Source organism: Pelodiscus sinensis, chromosome 4, assembly GCF_049634645.1.
Source record: "Pelodiscus sinensis isolate JC-2024 chromosome 4, ASM4963464v1, whole genome shotgun sequence".
NCBI classification, from domain to species: Eukaryota; Metazoa; Chordata; order Testudines; family Trionychidae; genus Pelodiscus; species Pelodiscus sinensis.
The window spans coordinates 51,061,698-51,085,092 of NC_134714.1; the positions used below are offsets into that span (position 1 = coordinate 51,061,698).

General features: G+C 38.2%; 1 protein-coding gene across 7 annotated transcripts in view; it reads left to right on the forward strand.

The window, feature by feature from the left end:
• The window catches only part of HECTD1 (HECT domain E3 ubiquitin protein ligase 1), a 101,841-nt gene that overhangs the window by 37,289 nt on the left and 41,157 nt on the right, over positions 1-23,395 (forward strand). For all 7 annotated transcript variants that reach the window (XM_075926972.1, XM_075926976.1, XM_075926970.1 and 4 more), the window contains exons 13-24: positions 1,669-1,891; positions 5,474-5,737; positions 5,829-5,905; positions 8,452-8,586; positions 8,777-8,923; positions 10,137-10,231; positions 11,891-11,996; positions 15,722-15,856; positions 15,941-16,080; positions 17,082-17,405; positions 18,654-18,820; positions 19,051-19,227. In XM_075926972.1, coding sequence (XP_075783087.1) covers positions 1,669-1,891; positions 5,474-5,737; positions 5,829-5,905; positions 8,452-8,586; positions 8,777-8,923; positions 10,137-10,231; positions 11,891-11,996; positions 15,722-15,856; positions 15,941-16,080; positions 17,082-17,405; positions 18,654-18,820; positions 19,051-19,227 — 1,990 coding nt within the window. The remainder of the gene's footprint in view (positions 1-1,668; positions 1,892-5,473; positions 5,738-5,828; positions 5,906-8,451; positions 8,587-8,776; positions 8,924-10,136; positions 10,232-11,890; positions 11,997-15,721; positions 15,857-15,940; positions 16,081-17,081; positions 17,406-18,653; positions 18,821-19,050; positions 19,228-23,395) is intronic.

Here is a 23,395-nt window from a genome sequence, read left to right on the forward strand (position 1 = left end):
AGAGTAGAATTCCAGGCAATGCTGGACCAAATGATAAGTGAAGTACCACAAGCTGTTCTGTTTTGTTAAATTAACATCACTATTTAGTTGAGTAACTGTTACGGCTTCTTCCCCATCCCGGGGTTGGCCCACCACCTCAGTCCTCTTTCCTTGTGCCTGTAAGTCCTTTCCGGTCCGTTAAGTAGCTATAAACGCCTCGGCACTGGCCATGAGGGAAGGGGAACCTGAACTCTCCCTCTCTCCGGGTTCCAGCCCAGGCCCGTAAGAACAGGCGTCAGTGACGCCTTGCTCGACCGGGGGGCGGTCAATACCGCAACTCACTAGCCCTCGGGTCCTCCTTGGTCCCGTCCTTGGCTCCTTCCTTCCCTCGGGTTGTCCGCTGTCTGGTTCTCGCAGTCTCCAGGTCCCGCGGTTGCTTCTACCCCAGTCTGGGCAGGCTGGTGCCACCTGTCTTCGGGACTCTCCTGGCAGTCTGGTTCGCCGGGCGTCCTGTCCCCCTCATTGCCCCCGAGCCTGCCGGTCCGTCCAGTATAGGCCCGAACGGATTGGCACCGCCCGTTCCCGGCACCTTGTTGGCCTCGGTCCCTGCCCCCTTTTTGGGGCAGGAGCCCTTCCTTTTCAAAGCTGGCGCCCGTTTTCCGGGATGCCGGTACATGCGCACCACGGTCCCTCCTTCCCTCTCCCGGCCCTGCTGCAGTTGGCGCCCTGCCAGCCGCTTGAGTGCGGGGTGTGGGGTTTGGCTCTTCAGCCCCCGCCGCTCCGTCACAGTAACGTAATATGCATTTAAACGGGAAATCAAACCCTCTACTTGTGTTCCCATCTTTAAAAATGGAGATAATACTTATCTCTTAATTGTTGTAGGGATTAATTAGCTGATATTCACACAGTGCTCTGTAAAATTACTGAGAAATAACTGATAAGTAGAATTTATTCTATTTTCAGTTGTAGTATAAAAAAGTTGTATCTAAATAGCTAAATTCTAAATCTCACAATAATATAGTAAAACAGAAAACCCCTCAAATTACAGAAAATTTGAGTATGTAAATTGAATACATTAAGTAAATCATCAATTCCCAACTACCATGAAATTAACTACTCATTGCCATCTCTACTAATTTCCAGCACCAATACAACTTTTACTTTGTCAAGGCAAATAATGTTTAGTGATTTTTCTTCTAGGCGATGTAATGTTATAGCACTGGAGAACAAATTGAGGGGGGGGAAAAAAGCCATATTGTTAAAACTGGAAGTTTGGGGGGTGAGAGGGAATATTTGTGTGTAAGTATCCTACAAAAAAAGTAGTTCACAAAATTCAGTGCATCGAAATAGTAGATAATAAAGCATTCTTTTGTTAAAGCAAGGTTGAAACTATTTTGTAGTCTCATATTAAGTTTCTTCTTTGTCAGTATCCTGCACAATACCGCTGTTGTATTATGATGGCTGATGCAATATATATGGTTTTTAATTACATGTAATTTTCTGTGTAATTTATGGAGAGGTAAGGGCTACTTATTCAGATTCTCTCATTAAACTCAAAACTTTTGAAAGCATTATTTCATGGTTTGCGTTTATATTTTGAACTTTGAGTTTGTGGGTCTAGCTTTGTGTACCTTTACAGCAAATTTATTTAAATTACCTCTTTCTGAATTATTTTATGTAACTTTACAGGAGGATGAACCCCAAGAAGATGCTAAAGAATTGCAGCAGGGTAAACCATATCATTGGAGAGAGTGGTCCATCATTAGGGGAAGGGACTGTTTGTATATCTGGAGTGATGCAGCAGCCTTGGAACTGTCCAATGGTAGCAATGGATGGTTCAGATTTATCTTGGATGGAAAACTGGCAACAATGTATTCAAGTGGGAGTCCTGAAGGCGGATCAGATAGTTCGGGTATAATTTTTTCTAATCTTCACTATAAAATAAATCTGGTTTACATTGTTTAATTTGGCTTATTCTTTTTTTTACAAAAAATGGCTTATTAAATAGTAAACAGATAGAAGGTGGTTAGTTAATTGTGAAGTTTTTTGTCAAATAGCTTGAAACTTGACTTTCTTGGTGATTATGTTCAGAAAACATCTTGCCAGGAAAAGTGTATTAACTTATTTTGTTCTGATTGTTCGTGTACACTTCATTGTATCATCCCAATCAGTAAAGCACTTTGTGGTGGCCCTTTCAGAAAAACAGGTTAAAATGTTAGTTAACTGTTTTCTTCTAGTTAGCAGAATGAAATTGCCTATGTTGGAAGAAGAACATAAGAGAGTTTCTCATCAAGGTTGTGAAACATGTCACAACAACTTAATTGGTTGTGGCTGAGGGGACTTTTATGAGACTATATTACTAATAGTCTGAGCTCCAGACCATTTGTTCTGGAGCTATAAGTATTCCACGGTATATTTTCTATACTCTGTTCAGAACATACAACTTCTATAAAGAATGTTGATTGTTGCTTTTATCCAAGAGATAGAAGTAGTCCTCTTTGTTTAATTTTTTCAATAGACCAACAGTTCATACGTTTGTAAATTATCAGCTGCATTGTGGTTTTACACCACTCAAATTTTGAAATTGAATAATGGGGTGTCGTGGTTCAGAATTGAAACAGGATGTAGTGGTGTTATCAGCTTGATGGCTTGAAATGTCAAGGAAGAGGAAGTTAGAGTTCCAATGCTGAAAGCCAATAGAAATTCCAAGGAAAAAAAAATCTAAACATGAGTTTTAGTTCCTACTGTTAAGGGTGTGAAACCTTTAAACTTTGTCATTTCTTCAAATGCCTTGCCTGGAATGTCAAAGTTAAGATTATATTTGAAAAATAAAAGTATAAAAAAACCCACAATCACTGAAGCAAGCTTAATTTTACTTTCTCCACTCCAAAAGATGGACTACACTGCCCTTGCATGAGACAGGCATTTGAATGAAGGATATCTAATAAAAATGGTTTCGATAATGGAATCCCAAGTTGTAGTCATGTAACTTTAGACCAAGTTTCCCATGCCTTCCCATTTTCCATCAAGAAGAAAAAATTATACTCATGTGGGAACAAAGGGGAAGATAAGTAGATTTGTTTAGGTAGTGCTTTCCAGGTAGCTAGAAAGGTAGCTTTGCTGTCCTTCAGTGTGCTTTCTTCCTTCTGTTGCCCCTTATATCACTAATGATATACTAGTGACTAGAATCATAGGAAGTTTAATAAACTTGTTTCTAGGTTTATAATGTATATGGAAACCATTTTTAATAACTTTTTCTTAAATCCACCTATAAAATATTATAGTGGTATTTGCCTATTTATATATTCTATATAGAGTTTATATTGTTGTATTGTTCACAGTACTCTGTTCTATTGCATGTGGTGCGATGCAGTTTTGGATAGAGAAAAAAACCCTAAAAGTGCTTTTAATGACTTCAGAGAGGTATCTTACTAGGACAACTTCACAGAGCCACATTAGGGCTTTTCTACAGTGGAACTCCCAGAAAAGTTAAGCTAAATTAACTAACATTGTGAAGTTAAAGTATACTAAGCCCCTGTTGTGGCCTTTGTTCACTTATCCTTATTCTTGGGACATACAGCTATGTGAATGTTTAGTTTGTGGTAAACTGGGATGTAAATCTATCCTACATACCATGCAATCATTAAGTGTTTATATGGATCCTGTTGGTATGCACTAACAGTTCCTTTGTGTGCTTTGGTCTATCCCATTGGCATAGATCCAAGCGCATGAAGGAATTGTTGGTGTTCTTTAGTAGGGTCCACATTAACACTTGTGTGCAGCAGGTTGGTGTGAACTGGACTGTGTTTATATCCAAGCTTCCAGCAACTTAAATGTCCCTGTAGATAATTCTTTGAGTGAACTAATGCCATTGTAATTCTAAATTTGAACATTCACACAAGGGTTTAATATGACTTAGCTTCACACCTTTAAAGAAAACAACATATAACGACAGCTATTTGAGATAATTGTTAGGCAGCCTAGGCTGACATTATCCAAAATTATTCACAGGTATACAGAATACTATTCTGTTTCTCCCCTCTTGTTAGTTCCTTGAATTATGCCATAAAACTGCTGGTTATAAGTTTAATATTATTAAACCGACTAAGCTGTTCATATGTATGTGGAGCGGAAGGCCTGAGTAAGTCAGTACAATGGGAGTACAGGTTGAACCTCTCTAGTCTGGAACTCTCTGGTCCGGCATGATTTTACTTAGCTGAATATCTGCTTATCGTGGGTGTGGCCAAGTTTCCCATGACCCATAAAGTTTGTTTATAGCCACCAGTCCTGGCTCTGTTCTGTTATTTAGCTGTTGTTTAGCTCTAATTTACCCCTAAATGTCTTCTAAGAGCCAAGTCAACAGTGCAAGTGTTTGTATGCTGCTAGACAATATTGATAACCCAGCTTCCTGTGGGTTGCCACTGGTCCCAAAGGTGCCAAATCAGAGAGCTTCAACCTGTAGTGATGTTGTGGTCTCCTGGGTCTGCAGTAGCCCTCTTTGTGTTCATTCTGGGTAACTGGCATTTTACTGCATTCTCTCACCCAATCCCTTTTGAATGTAAAAATTGCAAATGCCATTTCCCTTTTAATGTGTTTTTTCTTTTGGAGGGTTGATTTGGACTAAGGATGTTAAAATGCGGTTAATTGACTAGTTGACTAGTCGATAGGCACTTCCGCATTCCTACTTGCTGGGGCTCTTTTACATTTTAAAGGAGGAATGCGGAACTCCACGTATAGCCTGGGTCAGGAGTAAGTCCCGCTGATTCAGGCTGCACATGGCGTGCCTGCTTTGAAATACACAGAGTCCCCAGTGGGGGCTCTTGTGCATTTCAAAGCCATTCCTGGGCTCCGCATGGCACTTCCCTGGAACCCGGGGTCAGCTGGGGTGTTCACGGAGTAAGCTAACCCCAGTCTCCGCGGCTGCCCCTTTGAAATGTGGAGACGGCATTTTAAAGGGGCAGCTGCTGCACAACTTTGAAGTACCCTTTTCCCCTCCTTTGCTGCCTCTATTTCAGCGGGTGGGGGTTTCAAGTAGTTGACTAGTCAAAACATTATCCGATGAGCAAATGCTTATCGGATAGTCAGCTAGTCTTTAACATCCCTAATTTGGACTCCTGTTACTCCTAATTTGGACTCCTGGCTCCTAGAGAATGTAGTATTAACAGTAGTGAAGTAAATTAAATTTTTACAAGGGTAGTTAAAGTTTAACATGGATTTGTTTAACCTTACTTTGCATCCACAGTTACACAACCTAACAAACATATGTCACCCTTGAAAAGCTATGTTGCGTGGTTCTTAGGTTATCATGCAATTAAATACTATTCTTATGTATAAATACGGAGGACGGGAGTTCAAAACATTAAGAGCCTTAATCTAAAATTAAATTTTGCACCAACTTTACTTAAACTCCACCTTTGCTTCTGAAAAAACCCTTTTGCTTGAAATATATTGTTTGAAGTTGAGTAATAGAATATTTATTGTTTTTTATTAATAGAAAGTAGAAGTGAATTCTTAGAGAAATTACAAAGAGCTCGAAGCCAAGTAAAGCCATCTACCACAAGTCAGCCAATTTTATCAGCTCCTGGACCTACTAAACTTACAGTGGGAAATTGGTCACTCACCTGCCTCAAGGAAGGCGAAATTGCTATACACAATTCAGATGGTCAGCAAGCTACAATACTGAAAGAAGATCTACCAGGCTTTGTTTTTGAATCTAATAGAGGAACTAAACATTCATTTACTGCTGAAACCTCTTTGGGTAAGTGTGTGAAATAAACAGGTCTGGGAAGAAATATGTGTGTATATGTGTTAAGTATCAAATTAAAAAAAAATTTAAAATTGGTTTGCAGGATCAGAATTTGTCACTGGCTGGACTGGCAAAAGAGGTAGAAAACTGAAATCCAAGTTAGAGAAAACAAAGCAAAAGGTTTGTGAGCTTGTACGGTTTGCTATATTTCAATTTTTTTAAGTTATAAAGAGATCCATTCTTAAAAGTGAGGTTTTTAACAACCAAATGAGTATTAATTATACTATGGTCATTAGCAGGGCTCTCTGAGTGGTGGTGTACCCCACTCGCCAGCCGCCCAGTTCTGCGCTCTGCTCATGCGCAGATCGTCCTGCGCCGGCTCTTTTGGGGTATAATCTACTCGCCACAGGCGAGTAGATTACATTGTTTGTCGAGCCCTGGTCATTAGTCATTTTTTTCCGTCTACAGTAATACTCTGGCTCTTGTCCAGTCTTTCTACCTGTCTGAATTTATCATTTTGAGAGAAATCCCATCCTCTAAAATACGATACCCTGATTAGTGTACATTAATTAATTGCTGTAGACAAAGATGTCACCTGTCTTTATACATAATTGTGCAGAATGACTCAAACAGAGAAAGTTACAAGACTGTGTACTTTTTCTCAGAAGAATTGTTTTTGGAACTTGGTGTCCCTAATTCATGAATTAATGACATGAAATGTTTGTTCTTGCTTTATTTAAATAAATGGAAATGTTGTCATTGATTTAATTGGTAACAAGTTCAGTCAGAAAAGAACTAATTTTTTTTCCATCTCAAACTTATGTAAAAATGGACAACCTCTGCTGCTCCCCCTCCCCCCCCCCCCCCCCCCAGTTTTAGGTAAGGTCATCAAATTAAACGGCCTGAATTTCTGGCATCTTGTTTTACTAGTATTATACAGTTATAGTGTTGTGTATCTGGCTGCATATTTATATTTTATTATTTACTGTGTTCCAGAAACTAAATTTCTCTTTCTTATAACAAGCGTTAAACTCAGATGGCTGTGACTGAAACTTGTAGAACATGAACCAAATATGCTTGGTAAATATGGTGATGCAGTGTTATATGCCAGAGTCCACAGAGAGCCTGCAGCAATAGCCATTTGGAAAAGTGTTTTCTGCCCACATGCCATAATATGTACCACATTGAAAATTTAAATCTGGAGGAAATGTAAACTAGAACTTGATATAAAAATAAATATTAAATACTGTTCTGTCACCTGGTTGGATGAGGAGCAATGAAAGGAAGACATCTTGGGAGGAAGTGTTGCAGAAATCCAGAGTCTGTATTAAGTAATTGCTGCATAGAATACAAGGCATTATTATGAGGCAAAAAAAAAATTAGGAAAATTTCGAAAAGCAAAATACCTAATTTCCTAAATGTTCACTTAGTGGACATCTTCTCCTGTTGGTTTCAGACTCTCTGAAAAGTTCTTCCTTTGTGTAAGATCACATAAAAATTTTGGTGAGTTGGTTTAGAATTTATGAAGTGGGATGGAGTGTTAGGAAAAACTGGATTTATAATAGAAATTAGTTTAAACCTTGTCTATGATATCAGTGTAGACATAGGCACAGATAAGCAATTCCTATAGGTTTGGTAGCCTTTGCCTATGGTGCAGACAGTCCCAACTTAGTTTTTTTGTAAGCATGTGTGTTTGAGGTTTAGTAACAGGCACTGAGGTTTTCGATTTACAAAATTGTTGTTTATCAAGGCAATGCGATTACCTTTACTCTACCTTTGTGGTTGTGTGATCGATTTATATTCCTCCCCTCTCATCTAACTTGTCGTAGACATCTTGAAAAAAGAAAGCCCAGGTGATAGAATCTTGAATAAAGTCTAGTAGTTTCACATGTATATTTGGGTATTGTACTAAAGCAAATTTATTAGTACAGTTGTCACAGTGCTCCCAAGCCTGTTATCTCCTCCTGTTTTGAATAAAGATGATACTCAGGTATTCAACTACAGGTTGAACCTCTCTGTTCCAGCATCCTGGGGATGTGACTGGTGCCTAACCAGACAATTTGCTGAACTGTGGGAAGTCAATATTGTCTAGCAGCATTACCAACACTTCCACTGCTTATTGGGCTCTTAGAAGACATTTTGTGGGTGAATTAGAGCTATAAATAACATCACAGAATACTGAGAGCTAGGACTGGTGGCTGTAAACAAACTTTATGGGAACATAGGAAACCTGGTCACACGCATGGTAAGTGTCACCCAACTAACTAAAATCATGATAGAACATGGATGTTGCCAGACTAGAGTGTGCCGGACTAGAGAAGTTCAACCTGTAAAGTTGTTTTTATATTTGCACCCTCTGTAAAGATCAAAATAATATATTTGTAGTGGATGTGGAACCATTATAATTTCTTTGCCAAGCTCAGAAAAGTAACAAATTTTTTTTCAGCCATCCATCACTCCTTTTTCTGTCTTCGGCTCCACATGGAGTTTCTCATGACAGAAGTGGAGTGCCTCAATGGTGACAACAAAACCTTCAAGGAGGAGTGTCTGTGGAATAGGCTATGGTGCCTTGTGTAGAAGAGATTTTCTGTGTAGCCTGCCACTGTTGTCCACCGTCTGTGGGCAGAGTAAGGCCCTCCTATTCCACTCCTGGCAGTAAATCTAAATGACTAGGTATGCATACTAAAATAGAAGAACATTCTGATTCTTAGAATAATTTCTGGCAGGTACGAACTATGGCAAGAGATTTATATGATGATCATTTTAAAGCTGTTGAAAGTATGCCTCGAGGAGTAGTTGTAACATTGAGGAACATAGCAACCCAATTAGAATCTTCTTGGGAACTTCATACAAACAGACAGGTAAGTACAGGCTTTCATATCTTAATGTATCTGTCATGAAAAAAGGGAAAGCTGCAGTAGATTTAGACATGACATTTCAGGTTTACAACTTTATAATTTGTACATATTTTGTCAAACATGGTATATGTTGAAATAATTATTGAGTTGCAATATACTAACTTGTCTGATTTTTCTTTCTCTTTGTCTCCAGTGCATTGAAGGAGAAAATACTTGGAGAGATTTAATGAAGACTGCTTTAGAAAACTTAATTGTTCTGTTGAAGGATGAAAACACCATCTCACCCTATGAAATGTGCAGTAGTGGCTTAGTGCAGGCACTTCTTACTGTTTTAAATAATGTAAGTTTACTGAAAATTTGGGGGTGTTCAGAAAAGAATACAATTTACTTCAAAAATGGAACAATTTATAATAAAGGGCAAGATCCTCACCTAGTATAAATAAGCATAGCTTCTCTCTGATTTAAATGGAGCTATAGAGAATTAAGTCAGCTGAAGAGTATATATACAGTAATTCCTCACTTAATATGTGTCTGCTTAACACGTTTTCGCGATAGCACTATTTTTTTTGTAGGGAACATTTTTCGAAAAACACGACCATCCCTGCAATAACACGATTTCCCTGACCGGCAGGCTGGTTGCCTGCAGCTCCGTGGGGCTTCCCCTGCCTCCCTGCAAAAGCGGCAGAGGTTTGCCGCTCGCCGCACAGTTCCCCAGCAACCTCCTCTGGCCGGATGCCTCACTCCCTCTCCTCTGCCCCCCTCTTGCAGTGGGCAGCTGGGTTTTCCCGGCTGGCCGGTTGCTGGCAGCTGCGCCGGGCTTCCCCTGCCTCCTTGCAAAGCAGTGGAGGTTTGCTGCTCTCTGCGCTGTTCCCTGGCAACCCCTCACCGGACACAAGGAGGCAGGGGAAACCCTGTACAGCTGCCTGCAACCGGCCAGCTGGGGAACCCAGCTGCCTGCTGCAAGAGGGGGGCGGAGGAGAGGTAGCGAAGCATCCTGCCAGAGGGGGTCGCTGGGGAATGGCGCGGCAAGCGGCGAACCTCGGCCGCTTTGCAAGGACACAGGGGAAACCCTGCACAGCTTCCGAGGACCGGCCAGCTGGGGAAACCCAGCTGCAGGTCCCCTCCCCGTGCTTCCCTTTCTTTCCCCAAATCCATACACCTCCCCCTCTCTGCTATAACTCAATCCTCTTTCTCCCTCAACCTTATGTCCTGGTCCCAGCTGCTAACAAGTACAGGCTGGAGCCACGAGCACAAACGCAACCCCCATCTTTTCCATTATTTTCAATGGGAAAATAGACCCCACATGACACGTTTTCACTTAGCACGATCATTTTCTGAAATGTATCTACCGTGATAAATGAGAAATTACTGTACTACCAAAACAGAAGGTAGTTGTGTGTAGCTGTAGGTTAAAATAGTTTTGCATATTTGCTTAATTTCTTTCTTTTTGTACTAGTAGCTATCAGTAAGTGTAGACAAATGCTTTTTCAGGGTAAAGTAATAATATATTGATTACATTCCACTATTACAGTAATGTTTCTTTTTCTTATTAGAATGTGGATTTAGATGTGAAACAAGATTGTAGCCAGCTAATCGAGAGAATAAACGTGTTCAAAACAGCATTCAGTGAAAATGAAGATGATGAAAGGTAAAAACAAAAAATTATTTGTGGTGCTTAGTGAAGCAGTAACACAAATTAAAATATGTACATAAAATTTAACACTTCAAGTAAGACCTACATTTGTTCCAGGGTTTTTCATTTTAGCTTTGATCTTCAGTGGTGAAAAGGAAAACTAGTTTTAAGCAACAGTATCTTAATTAAAGAGATGCCATTTATATGCCATTCATAAAATCATAAAGTAGCTTCACAATTATCAATCATATATGGGAATTTTCTTTGTATAGTGGCATAGTCGACTATTTAGCATTGTGGAATTGGGTGCTGTAGATTGACATAAACCTTCTGAAGTATTGTTTTACTTAAATAGCCATTAGAGAAATTAACTTCCAAAGAAGTATTCCCAAAATAAATGTGTGGTAATTAATGTGTAGTGCCTTTTATTCATAGTTATTTAAAAATATGTATGATATTCGTACTTTCTCAGATTTATTTTCATTATTTTTTTAATATTTGTTGCTTTGTGGTGCAATTTGACAATATCTGGTTCATCCCCACTGTTATGTATCAAATCTGTTTTATAGTCCAGAGCTTCAGCATTTTTCTGCAACACTATTTCCTGTATTCCTCTTCTTTTTGCCCCATGGCCTTCCCTTTTCAGTTCTAGTACTTTATTATCCTAGTACCCTTCCACATGCCGCTCAGTTTGGTTGAGTTTAGTTGCCAAAATGTGTAAAGAGTACCTGACATAATTCAATTGATAATGTATCTTGATAATGTATTTGGAGAGGCAAGTGTAGGCTTGTTAAATTGCATTTAAATGAATATTTAATGCTGATAAGGTTCCATAGCAAAAGAGGCAAACCCATAACTTAGAAAAATAGACTTTTTCATTTTTATTTTATACTTGTGCTGCATCAGTATCTAAGTCCCCAGGTGCAGGGATATCAGATAATTTGTGTAGATGCAAGCCTCAGTTTAAGGGAATATAGACACAGCAAAGAAAAACTCATAGCTGGCCCTTGCTACCTGACTTGGGCTCAGATTGTGGGGATGTTTCCTTGCTCTATATATTCCTGGGCTCGGGCTAGAGTCTGAGCTCTGGAATCCTCATTCTTCAGGGCTCCAGCCTGAGCTTGGAAGTCTATAGAGCAGTGAAACAGCCATGGGAGCCCAAGTCAGTTAGCATGGGCCAGCCAGGGTTGGTTTTTTGCCATGTAGACATAGCAGAAGAGAATTCAGAAGGACTAACAGTTTTGAGTAGTTGAAGGAAGGAGGGAGTTAGAGAAAAACCAGGAGTTGGAAGACATGGAAAGAATGTTGACATATAGGTTGAAAGCATCTTCCACTGTAAAGGGGTCTTGAAACATCCCTTCAGTTACAAAAGATAGGGTACCTAAAGAGGCCATATTTGTAAAGGTTTTTAAGGTATTTTTAACTAAAATAATTTAATGTTTTGATAAATACAGATTTATAAAATGGCTTTTAAAAGGAAATGTTGTGGAATAGCATGATGAACTGAGTACCATATGCTTGTGAAGTTTGAACTCTTTTAAAACAGTCTGATTTCACCTTTCTTCCAAACTTTAAAAACAAAACAAAACCACGTTCTCCCCTGAGATTTGAAAATTCAGGAAGTTGTTTTTGACAATGTGAAATGATTTTTGCGACATCTGCTTCCCTTCACAGTCGGCCAGCAGTTGCATTAATTCGGAAATTGATAGCAGTGTTAGAATCTATTGAACGTCTACCTCTCTACTTGTACGATACACCAGGATCTACATATAATCTGCAGGTAACTGAGTATTTCCATAGTAATGTATAATTTTGTTTCATACTGATTTTATGTGACTTTACATGAGGCATATTCCTGTGAAGTTGTAAAGAATTAGATTTTTTTAACCTTAAAAATCTGACCTCGTTATTTAATATTCTGCTGCTACTTGTACTACTCAGGTTTTTCAGCAGTTGTGTTCACTTTTCTTGTAGAAAGTGAGAGTACAGGTAAATTCTGATTTAAGTTCCTTGTGTCTAGTGATAGTCCCCATACTTTATGGGAATAAGCTGTACCGCTACGAGCATTTTTACTTTGATATAACTAGATCTCCTCAAGAAGGTTGTGTTGCTTATTCTTGGTGCCAAGGTACTCTGTTATAAAGGACTAATACTTCAACTGTTCCGTTGGTCAACTGTGTAGTAATGCATAAAAGTTACAATAAGATCATTTGTAATTTTCATTTTACTGTTGGTATTGGTATACTACCTAGGAGCCTTAGTCATAAATGAGGAGCATCTAGTGCTGGGTACTGTGTAAACACAAAACGGGAAGATAGTACCTGTCCCAAAGAGTTTATAACTTAAGACAAGAAACAACAGAAGAGCAAAGATGGGGGAGTATGAGTAAACAGTGATACACGGTTGATCAGCATGGTAGACAGCGGTATCAACATACTTTCCTAACTGTTGTCAATGTAATTGTAGGCATTCTGTAAAGAGTTTGAAAGAGCATAATGGGGTAGTTGTATAAATGATTACTGGGAGCTCTTTTCAGGAGGGAGCAGCATGGGAGAAAGCATCAAGATAGTTGTTTGAAAATTTAACAAGTGGGAAATGAAGCCTGGCATTTTTGGTTGATCAGAGAGTTTTATTGTAAAAGATTGCTGTGGTGGAAACACGAAATGTAAATTAATTCAAATTAAAGTACTTCTCCAAAATGAAAAGCCATCTCTTTTCCTACTCAAAATGAGGGTAAAAAAGGAGATAGATCCAATTTCCAGTACCAAAAGTTACAAGTGGGTATGAGAATCAAAATTAAAACCACACTCTACAAACCTTTAGACATGGCAAAACCCCAAACTTTTTTATTCTCCTCTCAACCTCTAGCTTTTCCCCAGGAATTTCTGTAATGCAGACCGTTTTGTCAGTACAAATGTCAGTACCACATGAAAAATTAAAATTGTCTGTATAAGAGATGATGGATAGGCTAGGTACAGGCTGTGAAGGACCTTGAAAGTGGGAGCAAGTGGGTTAAGATTGGTGTGATAGAGGAGAGCCAATGGAGAGATTCAAAGAGAAGGCTGACTTGGTCAAAGTAGTTGGCAAAGAAAATGATCCTTGCAGCAGCATTCTGAATTAATGTAAGCAGGAGAAGATAGCATTTGTCAAGGGCAGAAAAAAGGATGCTGTAATAATTGAGAGGAGATGATAGGATCCACTGAACTTTTTAGTTGTGTGGATGAATTGCAGATGCTGTATTTTAGACACGTTATTCATAAAGAAACTTCAAGATGTGGGAAAAGCCTGGATGTGACAATATAGAGAGAAATCATAGTTGAAGATAATACCCAGGTAATGGGACTGAGTGAGAGGCAAGATGAAGTTATTGTTCCCAGTGTTTAAGAAAAGAGGTAGAAGGAAGAGCTGAGGAGAAGATCGAGAGCTCTTTTACAGCTATGTTGAATTAGAGCTGATGGCTAGACATATGTGACATGTCAGAAAGACTGGCTGAAATTTTAGTTTGGACAGAAGGAGATGGGCCTGGAGTAAAATCTGAGTGCAGCCCTCATAGAAAGTTGGAGGGGGGATGAGGAGAATTCTCAATTAAACATACTTGAAGGTGCTATTAGAGAAGAATGAGAAGAACCAGGATAGTACAGTGAGCCAGAGAAGGACAAGATTTCAAGAACGGTATGATGGACTGTTGAACGAGGATGAGCTTCAGGCACTAGACTTAGATGAGAGATGAAAGTGATGGGTTAGTATTTGGAGAGGCAAGTGTAGGGATGTTAAATTGCATTTAATCAGTGAATCAAGTAGTCGATGGAATTTCCATTGATTACTCAATAAGTGGGTGAAACTGCAGAGCGGCAGCAGGGTTAGCTTCCGCTCCCGGGAGCTAACTCTGCTTCTGCTCTGCCTTTTAAATTCCAGGCTCTTAATACATTTTAAAAGAGAGGTGTGGTGGGGCAAGGGACCAGGCATGAGCCGGGAATCAGCTGTCCTGGCTTGCGCTCAATCCCAGAGGCTGTGCCTCTGCAGCTCATAATAAACTTAAAAAGCAGAGGTGCAGCTTCTGGGACCAGCTCACGCCAGGCCCACCCTGGCAACTCTTAATACATTTAAAAGGCAGACCCCACTTTGGCTACTAGTCCCCTCACGACCAGTCCCATTCTACACCTCGCCCCCTTCTCTCCCCCCCCCCCCCCCTCCAACCTGTGGAGAGGAACCAGTTTATAAGCTGGCTCCTCCCTGGTCCTGCTTCTTCTCCCCCCCCCCCCCCCCCCCCGCCTCTTTCTGATAGAGGCAGCAAGGGGGGGGGGGGGGGGACACAACTATTTGAATCACTACTCAACTGCCCGATAAGCATATGCTTATTGAGTCGACTAGTTGCTTATTTTTAGGAATAGAAGGTGCTCTGTGACTTGCATCTACTTTTGAAGAGTTGGTGTGATGAAAAAGCAGTTCCACAGGATTAAATGTCTCAGCTTTACCAACGGTTTTTCTCAATTGCCATTTCTATTCTTGCCATCTTTTGTTTATGAATAATATTCTTTAAACCTAGATTCTCTTGAACTTAATTTGGCAGTGAAGTCATCCTCCTTTCATTTTAAATCAAAACTATTTCTGTGAGAATTTTAGAATGCCATCAAGTCAGCATTTGTAACCAGAGAAAAATTGGAGGAAAAAATTTTCTAGTACAGTGATGACTTCCTGGAAGGCGCTTGCAGATTGCAATATCTTAAGTTACATAGAATTAGATATAAACATCTTGACCATTTCAGATGTCCACTATGTATATACACCAAAAAATGATCCAGTCTTCAACTAAAGAACCAGTAGAATGTGAAAGTTGTTAACTTTGGCTTCTTTTGTAATATTTTCTGGCTGTGGAATTGAGGAAAACTGTAGGGGAAAGAAGGTCTTGTGGCCAAATCCAGATCAGTAAGACATGACTTCTGTTTCTGCCTTTGCTACAGACTTCCTGTTATAACATCTGGGTGCTGCAGTTTCTCCATTTTTGTCTCCATTTCTGTGTACCAGGTGTTGAGTCTTAACTCATTCAGATTTGAAAGTGGTTTTAAGATGATGGATGTACTATGAAGTGCAGAGTATTGTTGCTATTGTTAAGAATAATATTGTTTAAATTACCAGCAAGTAACTAGGGGAAGTTATGAAAAACAGTTCTTTATAAATTAGATATAAAACTTGAAAATAGTTTAAAATCTATTCCTGATTAATAGACTTTACTGTAAATGATTTTTCTGGCATAAGATGGAAAGACAGTAGTGCAGTATGGAATATCTCTTTGCTTACCTAAAACAATGCAAAGTTGAAAGATTTTTTTTAATACAAAAAGATACATGTATTTGTTTCCATTTTGTGATCTAATTATTTTATTAACAAGTGTATGAAAACATAAAAGTAGAAAATATTTTGCTTGAATCATCAAAACTTCATAAAACTGATTAACATATGATTAGAAGTGGCCATTATTAATGTTTTTGATACATTCGAGTTTAGATATTAACAAGAAGATTGAGGTTTCGTTTGGAACGTGCTTCTGGGGAGACTTCTTTGATAGATCGAACTGGCAGAATGTTGAAAATGGAGCCTCTAGCAACAGTTGAATCCTTAGAACAATATCTCCTGAAAATGGTGAGCAGGAACCCATGATAATGGATTTGCAAAGAGTGAAAGCATTATTTCTTGATATCATTTCAACTATTTTTCATTCTTTAGGTAGCAAAGCAGTGGTATGACTTCGATAGAGCTTCATTTGTTTTTGTACGAAAACTACGTGAAGGCCAAACGTTTGTATTCAGGCACCAACACGACTTTGATGAAAATGGAATTATTTACTGGATTGGGACAAATGCTAAGTAAGATTCTTCAGTGTTAATTCATTTAAATTAAGTGTGATATGCTGTAATCACCAGGAGTAAAACAGAAGAAAATACTGTAATAAAATGGAGTTTACTGTGATTTGGAAAAGAACTCTCTCCTATTAGTATTCCTGGATAGAATTAAACTCATGCATATTATACCTGAAGCATAAAAGAGCACTATGAATCTTAGAAGTTGACTTGGAAATTTCAATTTCTATTTTTATCTAAGAGAAATAGTTTTCTCTTTTGAACTCATCATAGTACAGTAATATGAAATCTTTGGATTTGTCTCTTAAGGTACGTCTAGACTACAAGCCTCTTTTGAAAGAGGCATTTTTGTAAGAGCTCTTTCGAAAAAGCCTCTTTTGAAAGAGATCGTCTAGACCAGTGGTTCCCAACCTTTTGGGGCTGCTGTGCTCCTGGGGGTGGGGGCTGCGCATGCGCCGGGCGCCCGGGACCTGGGGCGCAAAAATAGCTCGGGCCAGCTCTGGTCACTAGGCGGGCACACACAAATGCCCCGGCGGGTGCCATGGCACCTGTGGGCACCGCATTGGGGACCACTGGTCTAGACAGCCACAAGACTTTTGAAAAAGTGATCCGCTTTTTTTTAAAAGAGAGCACCCAGGCAATCTGGATGCTCTCTTTCGAAAAAACCCTGGTTTGTGTTCAGGAACACCTTTTTTTGGAAGAGCTCTTTCGAAAAAAGATAGGTTTACCACTGTTGAAAAAACCACTGCGTTCTTTTGATTTAATTTCAAAAGAACGTGACGGCAATCTAGACGCAGATGAAGTTTTTTCGAAAAAAGGCCACTTTAAAAAAAAAAAACAACAACAATCTGTAGTCTAGACATAACCTTAATTATTTAATATTTCAGGGTTCTGACTATAATTTAATTTTAATTAAAAAGTTATTTTTGGCAGTCTGTTAAAACATACTGATCTTATCTGTTTTAAAATAAATGATAATGAATCCTGTAATTCTCTTTTCAACATAGAACTGCATATGAGTGGGTAAATCCAGCAGCCTATGGGTTAGTAGTTGTTACATCTTCAGAAGGAAGAAATCTGCCATATGGACGTTTGGAAGACATCTTAAGTCGTGAAAGTTCAGCTCTAAATTGTCATACCAATGATGATAAGAATGCTTGGTTTGCCATAGATCTTGGTCTTTGGGTAGTACCATCAGCTTATACGTTACGCCACGCTCGTGGTTATGGAAGATCTGCACTCAGAAATTGGGTTTTCCAGGTATCCAAGGATGGACAAAACTGGACTACTTTGTATACCCATGTTGATGACTGTAGTCTCAATGAACCAGGGTATGTTGAAAATATTCTAGCTTCCTTTATTTATTTGAATTGTCAATTAAAAATATGCTTTACTATTTCCTAGCATTTAGATGCACACGGTTGAATCTCTAATTTTTAAATGCTTCTTTGGTTATTTTTAAGAATGTTTGTAGTCTACTAACTTAGTTAGGCATTTTTTTTTATTCATAAATATTGAAAAGCTATACTACAGGTTGAATGCCTCTAATCCGGTACACTCTGATCTGGCAAGATCTGTGGGCCACCATGATTTTAGTTATCATGGGTGTGGCCACATTTCTTGCAGTCCCATAACATTTGTTTACAGCCCCCAGTCCTGGCTCTGTGTTCTGTGCTGTTAGCTCTTATTTACCCTGAATGTCTTCCAAGAGCCTACTAAGCAGTGAAGGTGTTGGTAATGCTGCTTGATAATATTGACCTCCCTGTGATGTTTCAAATTTTCTTTTTCAGGACTGGTCTCATTTTGCTGAATTGCTTCTTTGAGATTGTTTATGTATATGAATAATACAATGGTGCTTTTAAAAAAGTGTGCATTCACACTACAATATGAAATGTTTGTTTGCTTTTAATATAGCAATAAGATCAGATTGTTGCCTAATTTCTAATGTTTGTCATAGGCAGTAGAAATATATTAGAGCTAATTGTGTTTACTGTTCTTTTTTAAATCCAACACACATTCCTCTTATTCCTGAATAAGCTGATGCCATATAAACTTAACATGCATTGAAGCAACATAATGTGGTTTAGAATAGTTTTTACCAAACTGTGGTCCATGACTCACTGATCACTTGTTGTTGGTTCATAGCAAGTTGGCTTAATGTTTTGTTTTTGACTTGCATTATGTTATGATAGATGCAGCTAAAATAAGATATTCATTTACTTAGTATTTTTTCCTGTAAGCAATTGCTATACTGACTTCAGGAATATTATGCAATTGTGACTGGGAGTCTTAAGTGCTCCGTGCAGTCAAGAGTGGGGGAGGAGAAATATTCCTGAGACTCTTAATATGTCAGTCACTTGATGGACAAAATTAAAATCCAGATATAGAGGATGGCTTTGGTTTTCTTTTGGAAAAAGCAGGTAACACTTGTGAACTCATACCAGTACAAATTTTGAACCTGTACATCTTTTTCTTTTCATACTTTTCATGTTGTTGTCAGAATTCATGCATTTTCAATAAACTATTAGTAGTAAAAATAACTATTACTACTTTTTCTCCCCTCCCCCAATAACCTGAAGATCTACAGCAACCTGGCCTGTAGATCCACCCAAGGATGAGAAGCAAGGATGGAGACATGTAAGAATAAAACAGATGGGAAAGAATGCCAGTGGGCAAACACATTACCTCTCTCTGTCTGGTTTTGAACTTTATGGTACTGTGAATGGCGTGTGTGAAGATCAATTAGGTAAGGAAAAGAATACATCTATACAATTCGCTTTCCCATAAATTGATAGTGAATGCATGGCATGAAGATAAGTGAACACTGGGAAAGTGATAAATTGAACATTGTCATGGACCTTTTAAAAATACTGAGCTCAAAATAAGTGTGCATGCAAATCAGCTTTGCCGTTTACGTATATTTTTTACAATATTGTCTAAATTTTTCTTATTCTGCATTTAAATTATGGTTTGTAGGAAAAGCAGCAAAGGAGGCAGAAGCTAATTTGCGGAGACAAAGGCGGCTAGTTCGCTCTCAAGTTTTGAAGTACATGGTTCCTGGTGCTCGTGTAATCAGAGGAATTGATTGGAAGTGGCGAGATCAGGATGGTAGTCCACAGGGCGAAGGCACTGTTACAGGAGAATTGCACAATGGTGAGCAAGTGCTTATTGAATTTACAAAGGGTTTTAGATAATTAATTTCATGCATTGTGATTATGCATGATTATTGCATTGTGATTATGAAATTATACTTTTGTTTTCTTTGCCACACTTTAAAAGGCTGATGAAATCCTAGTTTGCATCAGGTGAAATATTTCCAGTAGCGATAGGGAAGTGATATTGCCATTATACAAGACTTCATTCCTTATCTGGAATACTGTGTGTAATGCTGGTCTCCCATTTTATAATTCCAAATGGAACAGTAGTAGAGAAGGGGTACTAGGATGATCTAAGGAATGACACAGAGGAGACACAAGGGACTTTGTTTAGTCTAACCAAACAAAGGCTATGGGGAGATGTGATTGCTCTCTGTAAATATGTCAGCGAGATTAACACCAGAGACGGAAGTGGGAATTATTTAAATTGAGGACCAGTGTTAACACAACAAATGTATGAGTGACCATGAACAAGTTTAGGCATGAAATTAGAGGTTTCTACCTATCAGAGGAAAAAAGTTTTGCAACAGATTCCTGAGGGGAGCAATGTGGGCAAAAATGCAAACTGATTTCAGGAATGAACTTGATAAAGTTTGTGGGAGAGGGTGGTTTAATATTGTCTACAATGGCCTGTCTGGGAATGCTAGTAGCAAATACATCTCCAGTGGCTGGATTTGGAACAGTAGATGCAAAGGCTTCTGAGTTACTACAGTGAGTTCTTTACTGAAGTATCTGTCTTATGGGTCTCAACAACATACCCAGGATCTAACTGATCACCATAATTGAGGCTGGGAAGTAATTTTCTCTTGGGTTTCATTGGCAGAGCCTTAAGGACTTGTTGCTTTCCTCTGCAGCTTGGGGCACAGAGGTTACTTGCTGATATAAGTAGAGTAAATTGTGGAGTTTCTGTTACTTAAGTCTTTAAATAATGATTTGTGAACTTCAGTAACTTAGCTGAAGGTTACAGATCAGTTACAGGAGGGTGGGTATGTGGGGGAGGTTCTGACTCCTGCAGTGTGCAGTTTAGAGTAAATAATTACAGTGGTCCTTTCTGGCTTAGAGTCTATGAGAAAATGCTGATATGATCATTATAAGACACAGATTATTAACAATTTAGAGATTAAGAATTAAATGTCATGATTGTCTTTTCACTGTTTCAGTTCAGTTATAAAATTCTATATTTTTCATTTTAATGCATGAAAATAGTCTGTTCCAATGTATAAGTGTCATAGAAATTTAATTTGCTTGGGAGTGGTGACCGTGAAATGAATATATCTTTAGCAATTTGCCTAATTAAATATACCAAATTGTTGCTGCAAAATCTGAGACATATGATAAACCATTTACAGCATGAAAACTGTTGATTGGTAGAAGATAGTGAACTATGCTTATCTGCATTATCTCAAGATACTTTTCTGCATCTCTTCTAGCTTAGCATTTGCAACATTTTCTTAGCTTGTGTGGGTTTTTTTTTTTTTTTAATATTCTGTATCTTTCCTATCTTACTAGCTTCACTGGGATCAGGTCACTTTTTTATATAAAAGCAATTAACTTGATGTTAAGAGGCTGATGTAAGACTATAAAAGCCTTGGAAGGTATAATTCAGAAGGATATAGAGTATTATCCAAGAGGCTCCAGAATAGAGATGATTATACAGGTTGAACCTCTTTAGTCTAGAGCTCTCTGGTCTGGAAACATCAGTCATCCAGAATGATTTTAGTTAGCTGGATGTCCACTTTTCGTGGGTGTGGCCATCTTTTCCGCAGTCCCATAAAGTTTTACAGCCACCAGTCCTAGCGCTCTGTGTTCTGTGCTGTTCTTTAGCTCTGATTTACCCCTAAATGTCTTCCATGAGCCCAGTAAACCGTGCAAGTGTTGGTAATGCTGCTAGACAATATTGACCTCCTGTTATCCTGAAAATTCTCCTGTTCGGAACCAGTCAGGTTCTGAGGGTATCGGACTAGAGAGGTTCAACCTGTACTCTCTCCTTCCTTGTTGTTTTCTCTTTTAAACATTTAATATCACCCTCCCCTCTTCTGAGGCCTCCTGAATATAGGATCACTCCTTCCTTAGTTCTGAATTTTTTGCATGTAAGGTTCATAACCCTTTTAATATTATTTAAAGACACAAATTCCATCGACAGCACACTGCTCTTAATGGATGCAACTGCGCCCCCGGTCATATTCTTATTTGCAACACCTTTCTAAGTATGCTTGGCGAGTAATGTGCATAATAAACCCTTCTAAGCAGCAATTTTTGTATCTCCTTTTGCTTAAAATTAATTATTGGAAAAAAGTGAACAAGTGAAACTACTGCTCATCCTTCTCATTTGATTGTCAAAATGCATAAAACATACCAGCAAATTCTTTATCCATTCATAGTCTTCCTAGACATTGTTGGAATATTGCAAAAAATATTGCAGTGACTTTAGTGGGACTACTCATTTCTGAATTTTAAGCAGATGTTGAAGTGCCCAAGAACTCAGCACCTTTCAGGAGCAAGATGCCAAATGCATAGAAAGTGAACCCTTGCAGGAGCAAGATTTTTCAGTATAGGAAAGATACTAATAACTACAAGTAATACATTTGGTTATGCTTTCCCAAAACATTCTTTCCTGAATCCCATAAGGAAATTCATATTTATTTACCAGTGATGAGGGACTTAGCTCCGTATCTTGTGTGTAGAGTTTGTCAAGAACAGCATATAGAATTCTGAATTTCTAGTGAAGAAAAAGAAAAACTCAAATTCTGAGTCTCACTTTGCATGGCAAGTTATAGTTTGAGGTGGCTTGAAATAGCTTATATAACATCTCTTTAATGTTTATCAGTGCTAGTAAAAACAAAAATACTTAATTAATTGTGGCACTGCTAACATGGTTGCCTATTTTTCAAGTACTCTTTTCCCCCAAAATGTAAGGGTGTGCTATCCTACTTGAAAAATTGCCTGTGAAGTTGTATTTTGTTCTAAAAAATTATGTCTTTTGGGTAGAACTTTGGGCATGCACACAGAAAATGGCATCTAATAATGCTAAAAGTATATTTTAATGGTTAACTTAAAAAAGCTCATTTTTGTGTGTTTGAGAAAATAAAATGTGCATCTGGGCCTGACAGTTTCTAGGTCTTGTTTCTTCCTGATGTGACATGACATAACTTAACTCCTCCCCCCCCCCCCCCCCCCCCGCAAACATTTCTGAGTTTAATGGAAAGTATTCATTAGTTGAAGCAGTGCTACCAAGTTTCATTTTAACAGCATATAATGATGCTTACATAAAAAAAAAAACTTTATGAAATATTAAGATTATGATAAACATTTAGACAAGCTAAGAAAAGAAAACATGAGTAACATTTTACCCTTTATTCATGCTGTAGTAAATAGTATTAACAATACTCTGAATTACGGGTTTAGGTGTTTGCTTTACCTTTTGAATTTTCTTATATTACTCTTTTTTATCACAGTCCAGTGATAAATATCTTCTAATAAGAGATTAGAAAAGTTGCATCCCTTATTAGAGTTATTTTGGTTTTAAGTAATAGTCAAGTCAAATATTCTATTAAATTACTATTCTTTTGCAATTGTAGAATCCCAACCTGCTATTCTTACTCAAGCAAGTAGCCCTTATCTGTATAGTGCAGTGGAAGTCATTCAGGCTATTCATGCAAGTAAGGAATGTGGGATTGGGCCCATGTTAATTACTGAACTAAAAAATGAATTTTAAACTTTTTGTATTTTGAATTGAATGCAAGATTGAAAAAATCCCAATTTAATCACTTCATTTTTAAAATATGCATTCTATAACTTGAAGGTGCCAGCACATAATTCCAATTAAGCCACATACATATGTGTTGTAATTTTTACAGTTGCACAGAAATAAATGAAGACATGAGAAATTTTTAACACATAATTGTTTTTTGCTGGCTAAATTTTTAAGGAATGAAATTTCTAAATTTAAGGATGCTGTTTAGCATCCTCTGTTATAGTAAACATTTTATCTTACATATACTTCAAGTCCACTTACATGAAACTTGCATCTATCTTTAATTAAACTAAAAACTTAAAAAAAAACAAAGTAGGAAATGCCTGTAGTATGCCAGACTCCAGCCTGGAGCAAACTTTTCTGGCTGGATTCTCAGACCCTGAAAATAAAGATGAATCAAGGCATACATATA